Source organism: Peromyscus maniculatus, chromosome 4 (genome assembly GCF_049852395.1).
Source record: "Peromyscus maniculatus bairdii isolate BWxNUB_F1_BW_parent chromosome 4, HU_Pman_BW_mat_3.1, whole genome shotgun sequence".
Taxonomy (NCBI): domain Eukaryota; kingdom Metazoa; phylum Chordata; class Mammalia; order Rodentia; family Cricetidae; genus Peromyscus; species Peromyscus maniculatus.
The window spans coordinates 118,038,894-118,066,871 of record NC_134855.1 but is presented as its reverse complement, the minus strand read 5'-3'; the positions used below and the strand labels follow the sequence as shown (position 1 = coordinate 118,066,871).

Genomic DNA, 27,978 nt, shown 5'->3' with positions numbered 1-27,978 from the left:
ACTGTTGAGAAATGCTATTTTGAAAAAAACATATGAAAGCAGAAAAGATTAATTCATATAAAAATATGGAGAAGAAACTTGTCCAATCAAATAGAATATGCTGCAAGACTGTAAGTAAATTCATACACTATTTAGAGGAGAGTAGTTTTCATAATTTTAAAAATTTATGGGTTCAAATACATGTGAAAATTAATATATAATTAAAATATATTTTAAGTCAGAAAAAGGACATTTTAAAGTCAGTAGACAAGGAATGAATTTTTCACCAAAGTTTTATTATGCAGTTGGCTGACTATTTAGGGGCAATAAGTTCTCCACAGCAATCTTTATCCCAAAATTAATTCCAGAAGTTTGAAGTCTTAAAATTAAAGTCTGTAATTGTAAAAGTAGTAGTAGAAAACATGGGCATGGGCAAAACATTTTCATAATTTCCAACAAGTGAAGGCTTTTCCTGTAAAACTTAGAATACAGAAGCCTTAAACCAAAAAGTTGACAAATCAGCTGCATAAGCATCCAAACAAGTAAGCCAAAAATGAAGAATTCTAAGGAAAATCAAAGTAGTTAATAAATTGGGGAAGATGTTTGCATCATACATGGCCAAAGACTTATGCCTTGATATAGAGTGTAGCAAATTAGGAAGAAAAAAAATTAGGAGTCAGGTAAAAGCAAATTTTAATTTGACATTATGGTTTATTTTCCTGATAGAAATGTGGCAAGAAGGTTTGAACTCTAAGCCAAAGTAAGCACTCTTATCTTAAGTAGCTTTGGCCAGGCATTCTTTAGCTGCTAGAAGATAAGTGGTTAATACAGAGATGGAGGAGGGAGTCTCATTTCCCATATCCCTCTCTTCATCGACTCCCTGCCCCTCCTCACCTTTTCCCTTGCCATAAGGCAAGGACAAGGTGCTTTTTTTAGTGTCTCTCAAATAGGTTTCTCCTCTGTATCTGTTGGTTTGCAAGAAGGGGATAATACAGTCTCTGCAAGTTTAGGGATACATCTCTTGCTCTAGTATGAATCCTGGACCATAGATCATGGATTGGCAAGTGTGCTGACTAGTTTTATGTCAGCTTGATACAGTGGAGTCATCTGAGAGACAGGAACCTCAATTAAGAAAATACCTCTAGAAGATCAGGCTGTCAACAGACTAGCCTGGAATGTATTTTCTTAATGATCCAAGACCAAGTCTGTGGGTGGGGCCACCCATGGGCTGATGTTCCTGGGTTCTCTAAGAAATCAGGCTGGGCAAGCCATGGAGAGCAAGCTACTAAGCAGCACCTCCTCACCCTTCTCCCCCTGCCCTACCCCTGGGGCCTCTGCATCAGCTCCTGCCTCCAGGTTCCTGTCCTGTTTGAGTTCCTGACCTGACTTCTGTTGACGATGAACCATAATGTAGAAGCGTAAACCAAATAAACTTTCCTCCCCAAGTAGGTTTGGTGATGTGTTTCATCACAGCAATAGTAATCCTAACTAGAACAGCAAGCTTTATGGAAAAGACTGAGAACAAACAGCGCTCGCTTCACAAGCTTCATTGTGATCCCTGCTACTTATTTGTCTCCCAGCCCCCCTTTTTTTCTCTCCTCCCTAATCTTTCTTTTCTTACTTTTTTACTTTTTAAAAACCAACCATTAAAATTGTTTGGTTTTGAATTCTTAGCAGGTCATAATTTGCTGACCACTGTTCTGGAGGATTCTTTCAGACACTGAACCAGCTAACTCCGTTTCATCTTTACTCTGTACTTTTGCCTTCAGAGGAGAATCAAGCCTCCAATTTCTGATCCTTTTCAGTTTTGTAGCTCAACTAGATGGTTTTCTGAAGGTTCCTTCTGCTACAAGTTCTCTACTCCTTGGAAACTTGAGATTTAACTTTTGTGGGTCTCTTCGTCTTTCTATTGCTGTGATAAAGCACCATGACCAAAAAACTGCTGGGGGAGAAAAGGTCTTTTATCAACTCTAGTTCCACATCACAGCCCATCATTGAAGGAACCTGGAGGCAAGAGCTGATGCAGAAGTCATGGAGGAATGCTGATTACTGGCTTGCCCCTCGTGGCTTGCTCAGTCTGCTTTCCTATAGAACCCAAGACTATCACCACAGTGATCTGGGCCCTCCCACATCAATCTCAATCAAGAAAATGCCCTACAGACCTGCTTACGAGCCAATCCTGTGGATGCTTTTTTAAAAAAATATTATTATTATTATTATTATTATTATTATTATTATTATTATTATTATTAAGATCCTTCTTCCTAGATGGCCCTAGCTTGGGTTAACTTGATATAAAAACTAGTGAGCACACTAGGTCTGTAAGGGAAATAGCTGCGTCTCCATCTCTTCTTCCCCAAATATCTGCCTTTTTCCCCCTTAAACTTTTGGGTCATTTTTATCCCCTGCTTCCTTTTCCACCCAACATTCCCTGGGATTTAAGGAGGGCGTGGAGATAAATGCATGTATTTAATCTACTAAATTTACCCAGAAGTTTCCCCCAAATCCAATTTGGTTAGTTTTATTTTTACTGCTTCCTTTGATAGTTGTTGGGTTAATTTTGCATTTGTTCTCCACGGGCTCACTTATTATGCCAGATGTTCAAGAAGATGTCCTTGGGGAAGAAAAACGAGGGGCTTTAAAATGTAATGTCCTTGAAAAATGTTCACAGTGGTTCAGTGTGTGAGATCTCAAGGAGGCTGGGCTGTTTCTAACCACCAGATTCACATCATAGAAATTTGACTTCACTCTTATTTGTGTAAACCATCAGGAGCATTTTTAAATGTTTGTAATAAAGTTTGTGGCTTATTGTTTAAAATTGAATTTAAGGTAGTAAATCAAAGCGTTGGGTGGTGTGCCTCTGGCAGCAGGGCAAGCCTTGTGCAGAATCCCCAAAAGTTGATCAAAGCGTGATGCTGAGCATTTTTGTGTGTCTGTAGTTGTTTTGGTCCTTTAATCTGATGGTGTTTCCAGTTCTATTCCAAATACAGTACTGCACACGCTCTCCCAGTCATGTTATCTTGGCAGTATTTGGGACTGCCTTTGCCAAATGGCTTCTGTTCAGGCATGAAACTGCCTTTGCCATCAAGTGTATATGAGGTATGAACAATGACTGTTAAAAACTGGGCATCTTTCACGTTCTTGTTTGTGCCACATTTTTGTTCCTGTAACCAAATGGAAATTGAAAATGAAAATAAAAGTGACTGAGAGGTGACTACCAGTCTTTTCTGCCCAGGTTCACCTTTCCTTGCCAGTGAAGATGGCGTGCTCGGTGGGGTGATTGTTCTCCGGTCATGCAGATGTTCCTCAGAGTCTGACTCCTCCCAAAATAAGCAGACACTTCTAGGTAAGTGGAATTTCCATTTATTGGGAAGTTTCTTCTTTTCATTTTTTTCAAGACATGAAAAGGCTGCTGCCCTTAGTCAGCAGTTTATACTTGTGATGTCTGTCAGTATCCCACTGCTCACACTCTTGCCTTCCTGTAGATAGTTATAAAACATCACTGTTTGTTTCTAAGGCTATGCTTAAAGCATGGTTTTAAATGAGCTTCACTGAAGTCTTGTAGCATGTCTCACTCTCCTGACTTATTCCATGGAGCATTAAAGGTGACCCGTGACAGTACATATAATAACATGGAAACAGGATTCTTCCTGTTCCCCTTCTTCTAAAGGAAGAAGACCGTGTGAAGAGCTACTGGCCTAGATCTGGTCCTGGTTCCCTGGATTATTAGCTTTGCTACTGTCCTGTATCACTTTACTGTCCTCTACCACTCCTTATCTGTAAAATAAAATGTTTGCCACACTTTCCTCACAAAACTGTTTTCACGAAGGGTTGGTCAGTGAGTGTTTTTGCAGATTGCAGGTGTGCATCCAGATGTATAGTTTTGGGTCTAGCCAAGAAGGTCTACTTCATACCTGTAGGGATGAAGCCACCCTCCCTGCCATTTATCAAGACACAGACAGACTGGTGGTGTTGCTATAGCCCACAGGCTGCTTTTTCCTCATCTATTTATCTAGATAGAAACTACTTTAAAGTCTATATAGCAGAGACTCTAGGTGTGTCTTTTTAATTAACTTTTTAATTAAAATATACACATATCCAGAAAACACAAATCATAACTGCACTTTCTTGATGAATTATTTCCAAGTGAACCTACCTTATGTAATTTGTACCCAGATTTAAAAAGTTGAACTTTAGTGCCACCCCAAAGGCCCCTGTGACCCCTCCTAGTCTCTGTCTTGATCTGGGTTATCCATTACCCTGACTTGTAACACAATACTGAGTTTTATACGCAGGGCATTTCTAGATTATGTGCTATTGTATGTGGCCTTTAGTGAACTCTGGCCGTAGTTTGTCTAAAGAACTTGAGTGGTGACAAATGAAGGTGCTCCTCTGTTAGTCTTCAGTTCCCATCCGGGCATCTGGGTTCTCATCTTTAGGACTCCTGGGATAATTGTCACCAGTATTATGAACTATGGTCTTTTCCCCCCTCTGCTTTTTGTTGTTTTGTCTGTTTTTTTGAGACAGTGTTTCTCTGTGTAGCTCAGGCTATCGTGGAACTCTCTCTGTAGACCAGGCTGGCCACAAACTCAAAGATCCACCTGCCTCTACTTCCTGAGTGCTGGGATTAAAGGCGTGTGCCTTGTGAACTGTGGTTTTTAGCCACTTTTCCGCTGTTACACTCCTCACCCCCCAGCCTTCCCCAGTCAGGTTTTCCTTTTCTATCGTCTCATAGACAGTTCGCACCTCCAGTTTACTGTCTGAGTTTTCTCTGTAACACACCTGCAGCTGAGTTGATAACCTAACCATGGCCCTAAGCTAAGGGCAATTGGGAAAGAAGACAGTGGCCCAAAGCAAAAAAGGACAAAGATGAAAATGTGACCAAAAGAACTATACTAACCCCAGGATCAGAGTAGCCTAAATAAGACTGATAGAAGTTTTTGTGACGAATTTATTGCTTGTTTAAACTGAAGGTTGAGTATCTTTCAAAAATCTGCTGAAATAAGATCAGAATAGGTATCCCTTAACATTATTTCCATGTTCTCTACTATTGTATCTTTACTTTTTTGTTGTGCAGGTTAGCTTCAAATTCTCTATTCTTGTACCTCAGCCTCTCCATTGCTGGAGTTATAGGTGTATTCTACCATGTCTGGCTTTTACTTTTGGTTGACATATAATTATATACATGAGTAGTGTACACTGTGCTGTTTCATTTTATCTGTGCATATACTGATCAAATATGGCCAATTAGCATATCTATCACTTAAGCTTATTATTTCTTTGTTCACAGAATATCTAAAATACTCTCTTGCAGCTATTTTGAAATATACAATAGATTATGGGTAGCCATATTTACTCTGGTGGGCAATAGAATGTATTCTTATTCCTGCCATCTGTCTGCTGTATATGTTCCTAAGCCCAAACCATTTCTACCCAGCCTTAGGAAGCATTGGAACCACTCTCAGTTTCTATGAAATCAGCCTTTTCATATTCTGTATATGTTATGCTCACTACTTTTACCCTTTTATTGAGGGAACTCTGTCTCTGTCTCTCTCCCTCTCCCCCTCCCTCCCTCCCTCCCTCCCTCCCTCCCTCCCTCCCTCCCTCTCTCTCTCTCCTTCCCTCTCTCTCCCTCCCTCCCTCCCACCACTGGGTTACCTTCAGATATGCAAGATGGATGCCAGTTACCTAACCTAATGGGAAGAGTTGCTGTCATTTCCTGGGGGACTGAGAGGGTTAGGGAAAAAACACTCACACACTCTTTGGATGGTTTCCTTCAGCCCCTTTCATTACTCTTCTTTATATTTTCCATCTCTGTTCTTATCACAATCTAGAAATGTCCCTTCTGTTTCTCTTGATGTTTCCCCCCTAATTCTCTCATTCTTGATGTTTTCCTTCTAACTCATCTTAACTTTGTCTTTATTCTTTCCCTTGCAGCTTATATACTCAAGCAAAATCCTTCAGGCAACATTCTGTTTTTCAAGTGAATGATTACAATGAATACAAGTAAAAAACAGTGTGTTTTCCATATTCCTTACATGATTAAACATACTGGGTATTTCAGGTGAAAAACAAATTATCCCAAGAACCCATTTACATTCATACCCAAGCAACTTGTTGTAGATGAACACAGTGTAAGTAAGCAAGGTATTCTTTTACTGGCAGGCTATATTTTGAAGTTACAAAGAAAGGACCAATCACTCAAAAGGTAATCTTATAAGAAATCTTAAAAGAATCACAAATCTAAACTTGTATATATGAGAAAGAATCAGTCAGCTCTAATTTAAATCTTTAGGGTGTACACCCACTCATCAACAGTTTCTTATATCAGGGGATTGAAGGTAGAGATGGGTGCAAGGAATTAACCATCACCTTTGGTCATCAACCAATTCTAGCAAGAAAGGCATGCCAGCTAATGATAATTGGGCTGCTTTGTTCTTGTTCTCTGATCTTAACAAGTTCCTCATTCAACTATGTGCCTTTCTAAAACTTTAGATTGTCTTCTTGAGTTTTTCACCTCAAAGCTATTTCACAAAAACATCTTAGTCTAACTTTAAGTTATTTTCAAAGCTTTGTTTCAGTTATTATGCACTCCAACACCTGTGAACACATCTCTCAACATTAAGATTAGAAGAATTTAAATTAACTGGGTTACTGGGACTCAATTATTTTTCTTAATTATTAACCTAAGCCACAGTCTATGTGGCTCCTCAGTAGTAACTTATGTGTTCTAGCTATGTGACGCTTGCTTGCTTTAATTTTAATCATCAAAATTCTATTTAAATTAACATTATTATTATCAGTTAGACAGTACAGCTTAGGAAGAAATCATCTTCATAATAGTCCACATGTAAAAATGACCAGTAGAATGTGATGTTTCCATGAGATAAGCATACTACATTACAGGCAGTAGGGATCTCCACACCCATTCACACTATACCAGATACCGGAGAAAGATGGCAGTGGCAAACATGTGAAGGCACAGCAGAAGCAAAAGACATTCCAGGATCTGTGGTCTCAGGGCCTTGCCTATCTGAGATTGATCACGGATTTTCCTCCTGGTTGACTGACACCCTAAACTCTTCTGCCATCTGCTGTTCCTCTGACATGGCCACCAGCAAGTTGCCACTCACTCTAACAGTTTAGAGCGAATGTGCAAGTATCATTTTCAACTTACTCTCATTACCTATACTCATTGCCAATGTCCCAAGTCCTTGTCTTTTGAATAGTATTTGCAAGGGGACCTCTCTCTCCCCATCCCCCCACCCCTGGCTCGTAACTTGCCCTCACTATTGCATTTTTCTTGGAAATGCACTGTTCTGGTAACCCATACTTAAGGTCTTTCTCAAATGTGAATTCTCTTGAAGGGTTTCCTCCAATGTATTTGGTCCTTCCTTGTGCTGTGCTAGTACCATGCAGTTTATATCTTTGTAAACTTAACAGGAAACTCCCAATCAGATACTAAAGTGCTTTCCTCTCTTCCTAGGTTGGAAATTTTTTTTCCTCCAGTTATTTGATAAATAACTGGATAAATCACAGGTCATTGAGAACCAGAGAGGGGGCTAGAGATTTGATACACCTATGTAGATTTTGTATTATCTTAGCAGAATTCTCTCTTTCTTCCCCTCCCCCCACATGTGAACATGGATATGATTACAGATGTGTATATGTGAAGATTAGAAAACAGCATCAGGTATCCTTGCTTTCCTCCTCATTTGACAGGACTTGTCTTATTCTTCATATTGCTGCATACTCCAGGCTAGCTGCCCCACGAGCATCTCATGATTTCTGCTGTGTCTTCTTCCCATCACCCATTAGGGAGTTGACTGCATCTGGCTTTTATGTGGATTCTGGGGATCGAAACTCAGCAGCAAGCGCTTTACCCACTAAGCTATTTCTCTAGCCCAGAACTAATTTTTTTTGAGCTGACTACTCTTAGAGCAAAATGAAATGTCACATAAAATATCCTCATGTGTTCTAAAGAGCAAATACCATAGGTTGAAAATTTGGTTAATGAATGCCCAGGAATAAGATTTAGAGACAGTTTAAATGGTTCCCAGAAGACAGCTTCTGTATCCAGCCTTGTATAGGGACAGTGTGGCTACAAACATGTTTGCAACACCTGCCTGCCATATCCCACTCCCCAGATCAAGGGATGCTGACAAAGCCCAGTCTACAAACTGTACATTTAACACAAAGCAAATTTTTGTCCCTGGATGAGCCAGCTGAAAAGAATTAATTTTCTATATGCTTTTAGAGGGAGGGGAAAGGCCAATATATTTTTACCTGCTAAAGTATAATTGCACATTTTCCAGGCCTTGTAGAAGTGCTTTCTTGAGGCTGATGGACATAGTTAAGATATGTGCAAATTGAGGAGGCTGGCAAGATGGCTCAGCAGTTAAAAGTATTGGCTGCTTTTCTAGAGATCTTGGGTTTGATAGCCAGCAACCACATGGTGGCTCAGTACTCGTCTGGCCTTCCTGGGCACCAGACATGCACATGGTAAACATACATACTTATAGGCAAAATACCCATACATGTTAAAATAAAATAATATTTTAAAATGAGCAAACAAAGGCACATCAGGCCCTCCTGTGGGAACAGTGAATGTGTTGCTATTTTAAGCTTGATAGGGAGGTAATTAGAATATATGCAAATAATTTCCATAAACAACCAGTCCTGCTATGGGGAACATTTCCTTCTTTGTATTCTATACCCCATGTCTTGATTGGAGCCTATGAAGTTAAAGATTTTCTCCCTTAGGTCGTTAGGCCAGTGTGAAATAGGCTCCATATATTTGAGGAAGATAATAAGCAATCTAGAATAGATGTGTGTATTTGTCAGTCACCTTTGGTTCAAAGCTCTTTTGTAGTCCTTCATATTAGACAGGATTTCAGACTCACATCACCTAGAGCCTGATCATCTCGTGAGCACACATGGTGATTGTTACTTTGCCTTAAGTTAATCCCACTTTCCTTAGAGAGTAACTCTGGTTCTTTCTATCTGGAAATGTGTTTATGTTGCTGATAATTAAGTTTTGAGTATGGTACGCTTCCATATCTCTAGCTACCTCTTTACTCACCCCCTGTGTTTTTCATCTTTTACTGTGCCATGTTTCATATATGTTTTAAAGAAGGATATAATAAATTTGTGAGTTATAAAGGGTAATAATAAAATGAACACCTGTGGGCCTGATGCGCAGCCCAAGAAATTACCCATTACCCATATCTTTGAAACCCCCAGGTGGGCCTCTCTGATCTTACAGCCTTCTTTCCCTGAGACTTACTTCATGACTATCTTTGGGTTTTCCTTAAACTCTTTTCATATTTCTGTGTATCCGAAAGGTATGCTGTTTGATAGTGCTTGATTTGAACTTTTATGAGAATTTCTTTGGTGTTTTTCATAGCTAACTGAAAGGGTAATGAGTTCCTTTATCATTTTCAACTTAACTCTATCAAATCAAAGTGTTCCGTAGTTGCCAATTAGAGCTTCAGTGTGATGCCTCCCTCTGCCGCTCCACTTTCAGAACACAGAGTTCTTTACTGAATACTTTTTGTTGTGTTGTTGTTTCTCTTGTTACCAAAACATGCTGTAGTTAAAAAGAAAAGAAAAGAATATATTATATTCACTTGATGCTTCCTGGAACATTCAAAAGATAAAAAGTCATTTTACTATAACTTAAAATTCCTCCAGACTCTTGGTTTTACTGGCATTAAAAATTTGGCAAGCCTATAAAAACGTATGTTCAAAGGAGCTTCTTTGTGGGGCAACAACGACATCACTTCTTCTCATTATGTGGTGCTGGCCTCTGTGAGCACCTATGGCAAGGCACTTCTGGGAGGTACACATGGTCATGAAGCTAACTGGCAAAGAGAAAGCAAATTCACTTCTAGGACAGGAGAAGGAGAGTGGCCATATGGATATTTGTCTGATGTTGCCGAATTGCCTGTAAATCAGAATTAAACTTTCTTTTCCATGTGGATCTCTGTGATTTCACATGGTGGGAAGCTCATTTCTTTCGTACCTCAGCAGTGCTTTGGAGGTCTTCTATCCCCACTGCTCTCACGAAAGATGGGTTGACATTTTAATTCTTATTTAAGGTCAGGAGGAAACACACAGACTGGTAAAGTAGTTGAGCTGTTCAGCAAATAAGCAGATATAATATTTAAATGTTTTAGCAACCGAGAGTAGCATTAGCAAATTGTGGGGTAGTAGTGCTCTGTGATTTGTACTTTTGGAAATATTTTTTGATCTACTCTGTTTATAACAACATTTCTTTCTTTAAATGTCACTAACACATTCTTTAAAAGCCAGGAATAGTGTTTTTTTGGCTATAGTTTTCTTCTCTTTTATGAGAAATGTACTTCTACCTATTATCTACCCAGAAGTTTTTTTTTTAATTGTTTGGTTTAGTTTTCCATCTAAAAATATGAAGATTTCTGAATCTAATTCTGGCGGTTATATACTTCTTGTAGCTCTTCTAAAACTCTGGAAGCAATTTTGGCAAACTTTTCTAGTCAACTTTGGTCTGTTTAAGGGGTAGCAGGTGTCACTGGAGCATGAGATCAATCCTAAAGGTAAAAGGAATTGTTGAATGAATAAAATCACGTCCAATTAACTTAGTTTTACTGAATGGTTTTCTGTTTAGTAGAGATCGTCCAGATCTCAGTCACCAACCACTACTTCCAGCAGTGTCTAATGCAATAAGAAGGTCAAATAGGAAGAGAATTCAAATGTGTTTAGGGCTTGTATTTCTGTTTGACACGTATCTCTTACTTTTTAGTCTTAAACCAGCATGAGCATTGGAAAGAGGGAATGCTTATCTCCCCAACTTAGTGTAAGTAGCATTCTGTGGAACTCAGCCTCCATTGTTCCCACGACAGTTTACTAGTGAAAGTTTGACAGGGACGCCTGCCAACTCAGCTACCTCATGGGCATAATGAAACTCCCCTTGTATGATTTATACAGATTGTGTCAGGACAGTGAAACATTTTTGTATATCATCATCATCATCATTATTATTATTATTATTTTACAAACATGAGCCACCTACTGGGTTAAGAAGTACTTAACAGCCAGGAACAGATAAAAGGAAGCTATTGTATGTACAGTTCTCCATCCTTCCCATTGAAAAATTAGCTTTTCTTCATTTAGTAAGTAGTTACTTATATGGTGCACAAAGCATCCTCTAGTATGCTATCCCACCCAAAGAAGGCTAAGGAGCAGCAGCTGACTTGGCAACTTCCCAGCCAAGACTGTTCTGATTTTAGAGCTCCGTATTCCTCCAAGGGACTTTGGGATGGGAAGCCAAGTGGAGAGGTTTGAAATGGTTATGAGAGCCAGGGCAGCTGGGGATTGTTAACAACAATGGGAAGAATGTATGTGTGTTCATATCTGTGTGTTTATCTGTCTGGTTTTTTTTTTTTTTTTGTGTGTGTGTGTGTGTATGTATGTATGTATCTGTGTATGTGTTTCTCGGTGTATATGCTTATGTGCATCTTGTGTGTGTTTGTGTATCTGTATATGTATTTTAGTGGGGTGGCCTAGTGCTTTTTTTTCTGTTTAGAAGGAGAATTCCTTTGGATGGAAATAACTTGCTCACAGCCTGGTAAGGACACTTTGTTTTATAAAATGTAATTTAATTGGGATGGTATGTGGATGGTGGAGAAAGAGAAAGAAGTGTCCTGAGAGAAGTCTCATTCAATGAGTAACTTGTAGCTCTAATAGTAACTAGGGAAAGTGGTGACTTAAATGACACAGGAAGGCCAAGCTTTGTGTTGGGCCTTCAGAATGGTTCATATAGCAGAAGTCAGTAAGACTGAAGCATTACCCAAGACTGGATCCACTTGTTCAAAGCACTAAATAAACAGTCCCTTCCTACTGTCCCTGGTCTTCCTTTAACCTAGCATTAAAAACTTTATTATATATATATGAGATCAGAGGGTTGTTGGATACTCTGGAGTTGTGAGCTGTAAGCTGCCTGATGTCAATTCAGGTCTGGGAATAGAACTAGGTCCTTTTCAAGAACAATAGGTGCTTTTAACTGCTGAGCCATCTCTCCAGTCCTTACCTTATTCTTGAGGAGCCCACATGTAGCTATTTCATCCCTACCTAACTGTGGCACAGAAGCATTGTCACATTGGGACCCTTTCCATATCACACTATGGCATGATGTGCTGAGAAGTCATCTCTCAGAGAAGATGACTACCAAAGCCCTATGTCCATTTTTCACATGTTAAATCTTTGTGGGAACTTTACTGTGTTCTTAATGTTGTCTGATGGGAATTTTTCCATGGTGTGGGTATTTCTAGGAGCCTTGCAACTCCTTGGGCTTTGGTCTAGCAAACATACGGCTTTTTAAATCAGTATTGAAGTTATAAACAGTCACAGGCTGCTACCAAAGGAAAAGAGTCATTATTGAAAGGCCAGGAGCGTCTCTAAATGGCAGTGAGCTTGAGTCTGACCACAACAAAGATCACCATAGCCAGCACTTTCCCAGGCTCAGGCATGTCACTCCAGGCCATTCGTTAGTCCTGTATATTACCTGACTTCACAGTCCCCTACATGTAATAATTGTGTGTGAAAAAAGTCTGATACAAGGAAGTAGCATCTCTCTTTTTTTTTTTTTTTTTTTTTTTTTTTTTTTTTGGTTTTTCGAGACAGGGTTTCTCTGTGTAGCTTTGCGCCTTTCCTGGAGCTCACTTGGTAGCCCAGGCTGGCCTCGAACTCACAGAGATCCGCCTGGCTCTGCCTCCCGAGTGCTGGGATTAAAGGCGTGCGCCACCACCGCCCGGCGGAAGTAGCATCTCTTATACATGCTGTATACTTAAAATAATTTTAATGGTTTTTGAATATGGAATAATTAAAACTTTAAATCAGGAAGCAGGTCATAGGCATCTAGAAAACAGTAATGCTAGGAATTATTTACTAAAACATTGTTTCTTCCTTCAAGTGTGTGTGAGCAATATTTATACTGTTTTTGCTTCCTTTTTCATACATTGTTAGTTTTGATTAGTCCTTCTCTTAACCCTCACCTCTTCCTCCATGTCTCTGTTCCTTTTCCCACTTCAATTGTTACATCTCCAACATTCCCCCTTCTTTATCAATGCATTTTACTACTCTGCTCCACACCTTGGAGAATCCTTTCTCCTTTCTCATGAGCTCCTTTCTGGGGGCTCTACACAGCACAAATTAAATAGAGTGCGTCTTTCTGAGCCTGAATCACCTTGCTTAATGGACTTTCCAGTTCCATCCATTTCCCCATAAATTCCACTTTATTTTACAGCTGAATAAAATTCTATTATATATCTGTACCACTGATTTTCTCTTTTCTCATGAAAATTTTTATTTCTCATTTATCAATTGATAGACATCTAGGCAGAATAAATTTTCTGCTATTATGAATAGAGCAGTAAGAAACATGGATTTGCAAATATATCTGTGGATATATGCCTAGGAGTGGTATAGCTGGGTTATATAGGGTGGGTCATAGTGGAGTGATAAAGAGCTTGCCTGCTCTGCCCTAGGTTCTGTCTTCATTGTGCGTGCGTGCGTGCGTGCGTGCGTGCGTGCGTGCGTGCATGCGTGTGCGTGCATGCCTGTGTGTGTGTGTGTGTGTGTGTGTGTGTGTGTGTGTGTGTGTGTGTGTCTTTAGTGGGATCACATGGAAGTTCTCATTTTAGTTCTTTTCAGAAGTATCTGCCCTGATTTCCATAGCGGCTACACCAGTTTATACTCCACCAGCAGTGAGTGAGGATTCCTCTGTCTTCACATATGACCATCATTTGTTGTCATTTATGGCCATTCTGACTGGATTAAGATGGAATCCCAAATTAGTTTTAATTTGCATTTCCCTGATAGCTAATTTTATTATCTTTTAAAATAATAATTTCATTTTTTTTTCAGAATTTTATACAATGAATTTTAATTATATTCCCCTTCTTATCAGATCCACTCTCACCAACTTCACCTTGTTACCCACCCAACTTCAAGTTTTCTTCTTGTTTTGTTTAACGACATCAAGTCCAGTTTGTGTTGTCCAACTACTCCCATGAGTGTGGCATGCCCCGGAGTGTGTTACACCCACCAGGGAGCACAGCATTAAATGACACAGATGATCTCTCAGCACCTATCTATTGGAGCACTGGTGCCACACTGGTGTGAATTCATGTCCATACCTGTCTCCACACATGAAGACTGCAGACTAAAAGTTTTGTCTGCTGTGAACTTGCCATTTCTTGTTCATCCTGTCACAAGTGAGTTCATGTGTGCAGCTGCCCTGTTGTGTCTGAAAAACACTGTTCTCTTGATGTTATCCACCACCTCTCACTCTTCACTTTCTTTGTAACCATGCTTCCTTGAAGATACCCAAGCCTTGTAGGGAGGGAATGGGTCCTTTCCATTTAGTGCTGAGTACTCTACTGTCTCGGTCTCTTTTTCTTTTCATGTTGGCTGGCTGAGAGTCTGCACTTATTGTCATCTCTTGTAAGAAGCTTCTCTGGTGAAGTTGAGAGATGAACTGATCTATGAGTGTAGCAATATATCTGGAGGAGTTGTTTTAATACTGTGTCTATTTGGTAGAGTAATAGTATTGAGTTCTCCCATAGGGCATATGACCTATTTAGCTGTAGATTCTTTACTGCACAAACATTGCCAAATACATGTTCTATCTTATGGAGTGGGCCTTAGATCCAACCAGAAAGTGGTTGGTTATTTCCATATTAATAGTGCCACTGTTGTACTAGTATGCGTAACGTGTCAGGCTAGTCTTTATTGTAGCTAATAGGATTCACAGTTAGGTGAGAATGATTACTTTCTTCCTCCATTAGTGTTCATAGCACCTTCCAGCACTTCAAAAACTAGACAGTAGGGGTGAAGCTTCCAAGTGAGTACCAGCAGTACTCTTATGTTCTGTGAGTCCAGTTGATATGGTGTGTCCAGCAGTAGGGTCTTACTGTGAATTGCTGGAGGGTAACAGATTATTGGCAATAACCTGTAATGTTTGAGAGTTTATATGACTCTATTGGTCAACAGCTCAAAGAAGTAAACAATCCCTGGTGCTGGGAGTTTTATTTTATTTGGTAGCAGTTGGGGTATTTCCCTATTATAAGGTACTTCATTTAAACTATTTTTAAATATGTGTATGTATATGTCTTAAGAAGCTTCTGTAGTAGTAGGCCTCTGTCGTGGGGTCCTTGCAGGTATCACCACCAGGAGGGAAAGAACCATGAAGAGGTGAGAATGAAAATTTGGTGCAACTGGACTTGGTCAGTCAGACTAGATTAAGACTTCTAGAGAGTCTGATGCTGTGGTTTATTCTTCTTACAAATTTAAACATAGTATAAGGGAGTATAAGTGTATAAACATAGTATAAGTTTGCATGTGACAATTTTTATAACAAAGCTCCAGGCATAGCTACATAGAAACTCCTTAGCAAAGTAGCAAAGCACCTGTGACCTTTACAGTAAGAATGAGTTCTATTGACTGATAAACAGAGCTCAGGGCTAGGGCCTAGAAAGGAAAGGTTTGTAAGATGCATGTAATAAGCACAAGGATGGATTTTATTGATGGGAATGCAAAATACATGGGGCCTCTTTCATAAGGATGAATTTTATTTACTGAGAAGCAAAGCCCAGGATTAGGGCCTAAACAATTCTAAAGAGTTGGGGGAAATTCAGGCAGTCTTACTCCTAATAGAATAGCAAAGGATCACTGTGTTGTTTGATCACTTTCATTCCAGCATTCCAGGTGATCAAGTGTCATTCATTTCCTTCCATGGAAGAAAATAGACCTGTGTGCTTAACAGTCCTGGTTTCTGACTCTAAACTGTGCTTCCTACAGGTTTCCATATGATTTTTTTAAATGCCTCTAGTGTTAGTGAACTCTCCCTATATTTCCTTTTCTATATGTCATTCACATCCTGTTCTCCCATCCCTCATCTCATTTATCCTACCTGTTCATTATGTCCTCTCCCTTCGTTATATCTCTGTATTCTGTATCTCCTCCCTTGAATGATCCCCTCTTCCACTATGGTATCTTACTAGTTTCCTAACGTCTATAAATGTTCAAATTAAACACAAAGTATTTACTTTTTGAATGGTATTATGAATGGAATTTATTTCCCAGTATGCTTGTCACTGGTATATATGAAAACTACTCACTTTTTGTGTTAATTTTCTGCCCTAGTACTTTGCTGAAAATGTTTTCAATTCTAAGAATATGATGGAATCTTTAGTCTTTTATTTATAGAATCATGTCATCTGTAAATAAGGATGCTTAGACTCCTTCCTTTCATATTTGTATTCATTTTATTTGCTTGTCTTATTACTTTGACTAGCAATTTAAGTACTATATTGAGTATGAGTGCAGAGAGTAGAAAGTTTTGTCTTGTTCTTAGCAGAAATACTTTTATTTTTTCTTAGTTTATCATGTTGTTGGCTTTAGTTTTGCTATAGCCTCTATTATATGGAGATATTTTCCCTTCACTCCTAGTCTCTACATTTTTATGATGGAAAATGTTGAATTTCATCAAAACCCTTTTAAATTTATTAAGATGATCATGTGATTTCTGTCCTTGAGTCTACTTATGTTACATTTATTTAATATATAATCATGACATGCTACATTTATTGATTTATGTATATTGTGCCATCTCTTCATTTCTTGAATGAAGTCAATATGATCATGATGAATGATCTTTTCTATATGTACTTTTTTCTATTATTTGAGAATGTACATGCATATAGTATGTTTTTATTAAATCCACTCCTTAGTCTGTCCCCCCTCAATTCTTTCCCACCCCCATCACTATTCCTTCCTAATTTCATGTGCTCTTTTTTGAAAACCCACGAAGTCCACTTAATGCTGCCAGTGTGCTCATGGGTGTAGAGCTACTTACTGTAGCAGGATTAGCTTTGTAGGGGATATATCCCTAAACAAAACTGATTATCCCTCTCACAGCAACCATCACATCAGCTAGAGGTGGGACTCTTTCACAGTATCCATGTTGGGAGTTTGTCTGACTTGACTTGTACAGTTACAGTTGTGATGAGTGCATTTGGGCAGCAACCTATCGTATCTGGTATATTAGTCCAGGTTCTTTAGAAGAACAGAATTTATAAAATGAATATCTATCTATCTATCTATCTATCTATCTATCTATCTATCTATCTATCTATCTATGATTTATTAGAATGGCTTACAAGCTGTGGTCCAGCTAGTTCAAAATCTACCAACAGAAGGCCCAAGCATCCTGTAGTTCTTTAGTCCATGAAGCTGGATGTCTCAACTGGTATTTAGTATATATATGCCAGAATCCCAAAGAAAGAGACTGTAATGGCAATGAAAGAATGGACTTGCTAGCCAGAGTGAGAGCAAGCATGCAAAGAGAGCATCCTTCCTTCTTTCATGTTCTTTATATAGATAACCAGCAGAAGGTGTGGCCCAGACTAAAAGGTGGATCTTCCCACCTCAAAGATCTGGATTATTAAGAAAAAAATTCCCTTAAAAAATCCCTCACAGGTGTGCCCAGCCATTTAGGTTTTAGTTAATTCCAGATGTAGTGAAGTTGAGAACCAAGAATAGCCATCACATCTGTAAAATACCACCTTGCTGCAGTCCTTTGCTACCCGTGGCTCTAACAGTTTTTTTCTGCTCACTTTTCCATGATAGTCTGGAATCCTTGGGAGGAAGGGATGGGATATAGATGTCCAGTCTTTGCTCAGCAACCCCCAGTCTCTTATTCTCTTCATATTGATCAGTTGTGGGTCTGTATTAATGGCCACCTACTTCAAAAAGCTTTTCTGATGAGAGTTTAAAGATGTACTAATATATGAGTGTTAAGTACTTAGGCTATAGTTTAATACTAAGTCCATTTAATAAAAGTAAGTAATGGTTTCTCCCCTAGGGCCTTTGATCTACCCACTTACTCATTTTTGGCCCAGTTAAGGGTGCCAGGTATGAGTTTCTTTTTGTGGATTGGGCCTTACGTTCAATCAGGAAGTGGTTGATTACACCCGTAGTAGAGTTCTGGAATTCAGTTTACAATTATTTTATTGAGAATTTTTGTTTATGGTCAACAAGAAAATTGGTCTATATTTGTGTGTGCATGTGTGCGTACATGTGTGTGTGTGTCTGTTCTTTTGACTCATTTTGATACCAGGTAGTACTAAATTCATAATCTTAGAGGCATTCCTTTTTCTGTTTTAAGGAATAGCTTAATAATGGTTAGTTTTAATTCTTCTTTGAAGGTCTAGTAGAATTCATCAGTGAATGTATCTACTTTGATCTTTATTAGTTTTGAAAAAATGTTTTTAGTACATCAATATCCTTGTTTGCTATAGTTCTGTTTAAATTCTTTGTCTCACATTGTTTATATTTTGGTTGGTTATATGTATCTAGAAATTCATCCATTTTACCTTTTCCAATTAGTGGTATATAAGTTTTAAAGGAATATTATAATTTTCTGAATTTCTTTGGTAATTATTGTAATGTTTCCCTTTTCACTTCCAACTTTATTAATTTGGATTTTTTTTTTCTTAATTTGGTTAAGGGCTTGTCAATCTTCTTAATCATTTGAAAGAGCCAATTCTTCAGTTCATTGGTTCTTTGCAGGTTTTTTTTGTTTTTTGTTTTTTTTTTTTTTGGTTTTTTTTTGTTTGTTTGTTTCATTAATTTCTACCCTCATTTCAATTGCTTTTTATGTCTGCTGCTTTTGGAATTGGCTTGTTCTTGTTTTTCCAAAGCCATAGGAAGTATCACAATGTTTTCTATTTAAGACATCTATGCTTTCTTTTAATGTGAACACTAGACATGAGCTTCCTTCTTAAGAGTGCTTTTCTTGCATTCCATAGGACTTGGTAATTTGTATCTTCATTTGGATTCTAGTATAGGAGGGTTTTTTTTTTTTCAATTTCTTTAGTATCTCTTCAGTATTGAACAATAGTATGTTATTAAATCTACATGAGTTTTTGCATTTTCTGCAGTTTTTCTTGCTCTATTCTGTTGTGCTCTGATAGAATATGGAAAATTATTTTATTTTTCTGTTTTTTCGTGAAATTTGCTTTGTTTCCTATCATGTTACCTGTTTTAGAGAAAATTCAGTAGGCAGAGTATTTTTGTTGTTTGTTTATTTTTGAAATTATATTTTAATTACATTTCTCCCTTCCCTTTCATTCCTGTAGACCCTCCCATATACCTCTCCCCATTCTCTCTTTTCATCAATGGTTATTTCATGCATGTATGTATTTTTATATTCATATATATTCTTAAATATAATCTGTTAAGTTCATACAACGTTACTTGCATATATATTTTCAAGTCTGACTCTTTGGTACTGGATAATCAATTGGTGTGCTCATACCTGGAGCTGGAGGCATCGCTCCCACTCACAGCTTTACTCAGTTGCCTGTAATTCTTCCTGTAGAGTTGAGGCCTCATGACTTTTCTCCACGAGGTTTGACACTTCTTTGGCATTTCAGTTCAGCTCACATTTGGGCGACCATGTTGGTAAGACTTTTATGGATATAAGTTTCTGATGTTGCTGGGAGATACAGTTTCATAGGAAAGTCCCTGGTCCTCTGGCTCTTAAAATCTTTCCACCCCTTGTTCTGTAATATTCATTGATCCTTTGGTGTGGGAGTGGTTTTAGATGTATCCACTGGGACTAGGCTCCACAACTTTGCAGATTTATTGGTTGTGGTTTTCTGTAGTGATCTCCATCTGTTGCAAGTATCCTTGATAAGGAGTGAAGACTATACTTATCTGCGGGTATAAGGACAAGAGTTTATATATTGTTGTTAGGGATTATGTGGTTTAGTAAGTTAATGGTTATAGATTCTCTTCCAATAATCATGATTTCACTAGCACTAAGTAGGTAGCTATGTTTCCAGTACCGGGCATGGTCTCTTGCTGAGCAGGTCATAAGTCCAATTAGAAAATGCTTGGTTACCACCAAGATATGTGTGCCACTACTGCACCATATGACTATTGAGGTACAGTGTTTTGGCAGAATGTTTAATTGATGTCCAATTGACATATCATGTCATTTAACTATTATGTCCCCCCCCCTTTTTTTTTCAAACAGGATGACCTATCTATTGGTCACTGTGTGATATTTAAGTTATTACCTGTTACTGTGTTGAGGTTAATTTGTGACTTTATATCTAGTAGTGTTTGTTTTAAGGAAGTAGGACTATAGCCAGGTGGTGGTAGCAAACGCCTTTGATCCCCAGCACTTGGGAGGCAGAGCCAGGTGGATCTCTATTAGTTCGAGGCCAGCCTGGTCTACAGAGCAAGATCCAGGATAGGCACCAAAACTACACAGAGAAACCCTGTCTCGAACAACCAATAAACAAACCAACAAACAAATAAGGTCTAACTGTGTTTGGTATTTATGTTTTAAATGCCAATGTTTTTTGAATGGATTGCTCCCTTAATAATGAAGTGACTTTCTTTTTTCTTCTACAGTTAGTTTTTGTTTGAGGTCTATTTTGTTCCAAAACGTAAAAATGCATGCTTGTTTTCTAGTTTTATTTACTTGGAATACCTTTTTCTATCCTTTCATTCTAAGGTAGTGTCTGCCTTTGATGGTGAGTTGTGTTTCTTAGAGGCAGCAAATAGATGGATCCTGTTTTTTTTTTTTTTTTTTTTAATACAATGTGCTAGTTCATATCTTTTGATTATAAAATTGAGACTACTGCTATTCTGGTTATTCATAAAATGTTTATAAATTTCTGTCATTTTGTTTATATTGTTTATTCCATTGGTGAGGATTTCACTGAGCTATTTATTTGAATTATCAAAATTTTCATTTCTAGCATAATTTCAATTTAGTTTTTCTTCTATCTTTATCAAATTCCATTTTCAATATCCTGCATTGACTTCATTTTGTTTAGCTGTTTATGTTCTCTTGGATTCATTAAGGAGTTGATCTTTGTCCTCTTTTCTTTGAACTTATTACCATTATTCTTTTGAATTCTTTGTAGTTTCACTTAAGCCACTCTCATTGGTAGCCATTACATAGGATTTGCTATGTTTTAGAGGAGACATATCTTGGTTTTTCATAATACTCACACTTTTGCATTCTAACATGAACAGGAGTTCAGTTATTGATTAAAATTTTAAATTTATTTAGATTATCTTTATTTAGTCATGTGTTTGCAGTATGCATGAGGGTTATAGTAGGGTTGGGATGTTATCTCTCTCTGTTAGATTGTTTTTTTTTTTTTGGTTTGTTTTTTTTTTTTTAGAATACCAGGTTGCATTCCTACTCTTCTTCTTGGAGTAGAATACTGTCTGTAACATTGATAATCCTGGGGGTAGACCTATCTACTGCTGCATATCATCTGGATTTCTTAGCCTCCTTTCACTTGGTCTAGAATGCTGACCTGCTATTTAGGAGTGGGTAGTCTTTGCTGGGTTTTAATCATAAATCAAGACAACAGTTAATTGAATAATTTTTTCACTGTTCTTTTGTGTGTGTGTGTGTGTGTGTGTGTGTGTGTGTGTGTGTGTGTGTGTACTGAATTCTATCCTTGAGACAAATGCTTGCTGTTTTTTTTTTTAAACAAACTCATTACTTTGACATTTAAAAATGAATTTTTTGGGGGAAAGTAATCAGCTACATTGTCGTTTTGTTGGTTCTGACTATGTCTTGATATATAAATTTTACCCTAAATATATGTGCCCATTATGAGTAAGTATGTGATTTTTTTTATGTACTTTCATAAGAATTGGCTAGATAGTCATGAAACCAGGAACATTAGATGATATTTACATCATAATAAAGCTTTCTCCTGATAGTTAAAAATACATGGTAAAAAACACTACATCAGATTTTCAGATTTTAGTTGTTCAGACTATCTTAATCTAAGTAAAGAAGAAATTCTTTTATCACTAATGAAGATTAATCAGGATAATCAGAATTCCTAGGAATATTTTTTCACAAAAGAGATAGTATCATCTCTATACATTATTTTCCCCTTCACTTTTGTTAAGTAAAATTACTTATCTTGTAGATTGGTGTTTTCAAACTGCATAGTGTCACATGAATGAATTCTAATGTCAACTTGGTGAGTCACAAGCAGAATGCTTTATGCTGTGAGTAGCCTGTGAAGAGCTCTGTGTAAAGGTTAATGCACTGAGTAAAGGGGCAACTGTTATTTTGTGATACTTTAGTTATAAATTATGTACACTAAATGATATTATGTGGATTTTTTTTTGCTTCTTGGTTAGCTTTTGGTTTTTAGCTATTATTTATGGCTCAAAAAATTCAAAGATTCCGTGTAGATGTTTCATTTCAGCCATGTAGTACTACTTTTTTAATTTTGTAACATGTTATTATATAAAGTACAGCAGTTATCCATTCATCCACCATACTGAGTATTATTATAAATATCTTTTGTGTACAGAAACATATTTAGAGACTAATTACCTACTACTAAAATTACTAGGTCAAAAGTCCAAATACAATTTTTCTAAAACATCAGTTATTGTTCATTAGTTCAATATTTATTAATTCTCTTACTTGCTACATGTATTGTAACACCTTAATCAGTATTTCTAGTATTTTTACTGTGGTATGGTGTTTTAGGTATCAATAATGGTAAGAAATGTATGACAGTTTACATATTGCCAACACATGGAAACTATGTGAGTTCATTGCATTCCAGGTCTCTAAATGTGTCATTTCTGTGATCTATTTAGTGCCCTGATTTCTAAATTTTTGTTGTTGATATTGATTTTGAGGAAGCAATCTATTTTTTTGAAGCAGAAAATACAAAGGTATTAGAATACACCCATCTTTAAGCATAATTAGCACAGAGATATAAACAGATGAATAGCCAGGAATGCCAAGAGCTCAGTGCTGAGCATTGCAATTTTATTATCAGGTACATTTGAGATTTTTGTTGGAAAAATACAGCAAGACTTTTAAAATTCCTTTAAGAATTTAGAATCTCAAAAGTTTCACTTGATGTTTGTAGTAGTTTAAGTGAAAATGGCATGCATAAACTCAGAGAATGTCACTATTTGAAAGGATTAGTATATGTGGCCTTGTAGAAGGAAGTGTGTCACTGGGGGTTGGCTTTGAGATTTCAGAAGCCTAGTCTAGACCCAGGGTCTCTTTCTTCCTGCTGCCTTCAGATGCAGATGTAGAACTCTCAGCTGCTTCTGCAGCACCGTGTCTGCCTGTGTGCCATCATGCTTCCCGGCATGACAATAATGGACTGAACCTCTGAACCTGCAAGCTTGCCCCAGTTAAATGTTTTTCTTTATAACAGTTGCTATGGTCATGGTGCTTCACAGCAGTAGAAATTTTGTGTGTATTTTTTTATGTTTGAATTCTGTTGTTGTTTTTCAAATCAGGTTTTCTCTGCTATAGCCCTGTCTGTCTTAGAATTCTCTCTGTAAACCAGGTTGACCTCAAATTCAAGAGATTCACGTGCAACTGCCTCCGAGTGCTGAGGTTAAAGGCGTGCACCACCATTGCCCCACTTGAATTCCTGTTTGTAACATTTTACTTGGATATGATTTCACAAATATGGAAAAGTTTTAAGACTAGTACAGTAGGTCCACAGATTGATCTGTTAGATGCCCTGTTGCTTTGCCTTCCTAAATTATTTTTTGTGTCCTCACTCATCTTTCCTTTCCTCCACATACACTTTCTTCAAATGCTTCAGAGAGGATTTAAACTACTATGCTCCTAATCCATCAGCGTGTATTCTGAAGAACAAGGGCATTCTTCTGAACGGTTCATTTTCACATGCCAGCATTTATCTTAGTAGTATCTATGGAACTCCCTCTTCTCACCTCAGGCCAGAATATAATCCAAGATGATGTCCTGCACTTAAGGTCATATGTTCCTTTAAACATGTCTCTCACCTTCCCTTAGGATTACTGTGATCAGTCTGAAGCATTCAGATAAGCTAGTGAGTAGAGAATGTTGCTCTGTCAAGCTGTTTGGTGTTCCCATTCAGATTTGCTTCCACATTATGAGATGTATTTAGTGGGGTAAAATAGCTGGACAGCACCTTACAGTTTAGTTTGTGCCTTACTTGTCGAAATTAGCTTTCTCATTTAGTTAAATTAGAGCATAAGTTTATTCCACAATGAAGCTACATTTCACTTTATTTTTAATAAGAAATTTATAAAGAGATACATTGAGACTACAAATAGCATTCACTTCTTTAAATCTTCACCCACTAGTTCTAGCAAACATGATTTTCAAACTCTTTTTAAGTTTGTTCTTTGACATTGTATGCATATATGTAATGCATTATTCTGATTATTCCCTCCCCATATCCGTCCTTTTCCCTCTCCCATCTTAAAACACCACCACCTGCCATCTTGCCCTAAAGTTCCTTTTCCATATTCAGGGCTTATCTTGTTTGGTTCTGTGACCTGAGTTTAACCAGAGCCCCCTGTGGTAGAAGTTTGGTACAATTCATTGGAAGTTGTCCAGATTGCTGGTGGGTAAACAACTACAGTAAATGACGTCCTTCTTCTAGAATCTAGCAGTAGCCAATACTTTAACAGAGGGAGGATGGACTGGTCCTCTTGAGACCCTTCCCCATCCATGCCTGGCTTTTGACAGTTTTTAATGGAGACCCAGTTCAGGTAACCAGCTGCTGTGAGTTTATTATCATAATTTTTGTTTGTTTTTTATTTTCCCCTTTATTAAACATAGATTCATTTCTCATACAATATAATCTAAATACAGTTTTTCCTTCCTCTACTTCTCCCAGTTTCTCCCCCATATCCTCTCCCATCCAGATCCACTCCCTTTCTGTCTCTTCATTGGAAAGAACTGTTATCTAAGAAATAACAACAAAGCATAACAAAATAAAGTATACTAAGATAAAATGAAGACCATGATATTGAAGTTGAAGGAGCCAAGACAACAGAAAAATAAAAGAACCCCCAAGAGAAGACACAAGAATCAGAGACTCACTTGTTTACACATTCAGGAGTCCCATGAAAGTATTAAATAGAGAGCTATAGTATGCATGCAGTGGACCTGTGTAGGTCCTGTGATTGCTGCTTCAGTCTCTGTGAGTGCATATGAGGCATGCTCACTTATTTTAGAGGACCTTGTTCTCCTGGTCTCTTCTGTCCCTTCTGTCTCCCTGACTCCTTCCAGCTCTTCTACAAGGTTCCCTGAGCCCTAAGGGGAGGGATTTGATGGAGACATCTTGTTTAGAGCTGTGTGTTCCAGGTGTCTTTCTCTGTGTAATGTCTGCTTGTGGGTCTCTGTATTGGTTCTATCTGCTGCAGGAGGAAGCCTCTTGGGTGATGACTAAATAAGGTACTAATCATAATTAAAATGTCTTGCTTGAAGATGACACTTTGCAGCCTTTCTCCCTATCTACCGTTCTTTCTGCCTCCTCTTCCACACTATTCCCCAAACCTCAGAAGGATGTTACAATGTCTTGTTTAGGAGTGTAATTTTTAAATATTTATTATTATTATTATTATTATTATTATTATTATTATTATTATTATTTTTATGTATATAATGTGGGGGACATACAGGTGTCACAGCTTATATCCAGGTAAGTTGACAACTTTGCGGGGGATCAGTTCTCTCCTTCCACTGTGAATTTCAGGTTTGGAACTCATATCATCCGGCTTGAGTGACAGGCAATCAATAGACATCTTCTCTTTTTATTCATTGACTCTGCTGCAAGCAAAGAAGAGCCGTCTCCTCTCTTATTTCACTTGTTTCCATCACTGTGGCTTCTTTGGTTCTTCATTTGCTTAGTAGTGAGAATTCATCATTGTCACTTTGTTGAGAGCAGATTTGGCCAGTAAGAGACCTTCAAGCCAACTCCTGGGTCTTTTTGATAAGTCCCTCTCATTCTTGGAGCATTTCCTTACTCTGTTACAAGCTAGTTCAGATTCATTGCTATTTCATCTGTTTGAGCTTTGTGTCTTAAGTAGAGAATAAGGTGTGTGTGTACACGTGCATGTGTGTATGCTGAAAGAAACTATACTATGGAATCGTGCATTTACTGAATCACTATATACAGTATTATGGATGTATAAGTGTTTAATGTTCTAAGTTCAAACACAAGCATTTATTTTACATGTAATAATCATAAGTTTTGACAAGAAAGAAATACATTTTTCATTTCAGAGTAAATGGTATTACAGTTTTGAGTACTAAATCATCTTGACATTTATGAAGGAGCAAATGGAAAGTAGGGAATGAGTGTTAAATATAAAGCTATCTTTAACTGTTCTATTAAAAAGGCAAAGATTTATTTTCCATCTGTGAATGTGAATGTGCCTATTTGTGTTCTTGTTCACATAGTGGAATTTCTGTGGAGCCACACTACAGAGAGCATGTGCGTGGGATATATGTCAGCCCAGGATGGAAAAGCCAAGGTAAGCGGGAAAACTGGGTCATAACCTGAAAACCTTGTAGCCAGTGCATAAACTTCGAACCAGTCTGTGGAAACAGATGACTTTTCTACCTCTTGAGCCATCGAGCTTCATTTAAAACGCTGTTCACAGTTCCAAAGAAAACCCAGTAGATTTTAAAATTGCTTCTCATGATAGACCAAAGTGAGTTAGGAAACCTCCTTCCTTTCTTCTTTCATTTTGTTCCCCGTTGCCCGCTGTGAATACCCGTGAAGAGGAAACTCAGGATTTGTAGGAGATAATGAGAATAAAGCTGACAAGCTGACCAAGATGTGCGATTCCTCAAGGAAGGTTGAAAAATATAAAGGAGACAGGCAACATAAAAGTAGTCCGGGATGTGTCTCCACATCTTTCAGAACAGAGTGACTGACGTACTTGTGGATCTCACTCATGCTCTCTTGTCTGTTGTCTGTTGGGCCGTGTCGTGTGTCTATACGGGCTTTGTGTCTCTGTGCCACATGAATTGCCATGAGTCACAGTAGTCATATGGTCATCCAGGCATCAGTTTCTGAGTTGTTGGGTCTCTATGACCCTAGAATTTTTGATCTTGAGAGTAAAAGAAACATGATTTGTGGGTTTATTTTTATATTTGCCTCATGTTCCTGTTCATGAAAGTTTTAGGAACAGCTGTGGTGTATGACATTTATTTGGCATTAAAGCACCTCAGCTGCATATTTATGAAGTTGGGCAGCCTCTTTTTGAAAAGGAAAGTATTTACATATTTGGAAATTGCAAATAAAGAACTTATGATATGTGTCATCTGATTCACATTGAGTAGTTTAAAAAATTAGAGAAAGTTAACTAAAGAGTACAGTGATATAGCATATAAGCATTTTGAACAACAAACCATGTGTATGACAGTAGTCACATAAGATTACATTGCCTAGTGATGTTATACCTATGATGCTCACTCAGTGATAAAATGACTTACCGACAAATGTCCCAGTTAGATAACACTTGACTATAGTTGATTGCTCATTTCTTATACAGTACTCATCCATAAGAATATTATCTAGCAAATCAGTGGGTTCACAGAATGTCTGTGAATGTATTACATAGGAACATTTTCACAGCAAGAGAGTGACTGATATTTGTGAAATATTACTGAACTCTCACTCCCATTGTCTCACCTTTATCTGTAATACTTGTATTTTCTATCAGTAAACCTATTGCATAAGAGAGTTTTTAGATTGCTTTGCTTCATTATCTTTCTGAAATAGAATTGTAATTGTGTACTTTAAAGCTGATTGACATACTTGGAGCAGCATTACAGGCTTTGTCACAGTAGTTGAAACAATGATATCTGTGTCATCTAGTAGGGCAGCCAGAGCTACATGGTGAAATTATTGCGTATTTGTAATGTGACTGCTATAACTGAAGAACTGAATTTTAAACTATACTTAATTTCCTAACAGCCACATGTGGCTAGTAACTACTATACTGAGTAGCATAGTAAAGGAGTGGGAAATGGTTATTCAGATATTTCCAAAACATGTATGACAGCACTTCCAAACAGGAAGCAAACTTAATAAGCCACAGGAGTTCCTTGTAGTATTTAAGTTTTCTCTTCCACTTTGA

The 27,978-nt window shown here is 37.7% G+C and overlaps 1 protein-coding gene across 10 annotated transcripts in view; it reads left to right on the top strand.

The window, feature by feature from the left end:
* Positions 1-27,978, top strand: part of Tasp1 (taspase 1) — a 255,934-nt gene that overhangs the window by 197,823 nt on the left and 30,133 nt on the right. For all 10 annotated transcript variants that reach the window (XR_013050795.1, XR_001579049.3, XR_013050794.1 and 7 more), the window contains 2 exons: positions 3,215-3,325; positions 26,291-26,364. Coding sequence is in view for 7 of the 10 variants with exons in the window: in XM_006983677.4 (XP_006983739.1) it covers positions 3,215-3,325; positions 26,291-26,364 (185 nt within the window). In the remaining 3 variants the exon portion in view is untranslated. The remainder of the gene's footprint in view (positions 1-3,214; positions 3,326-26,290; positions 26,365-27,978) is intronic.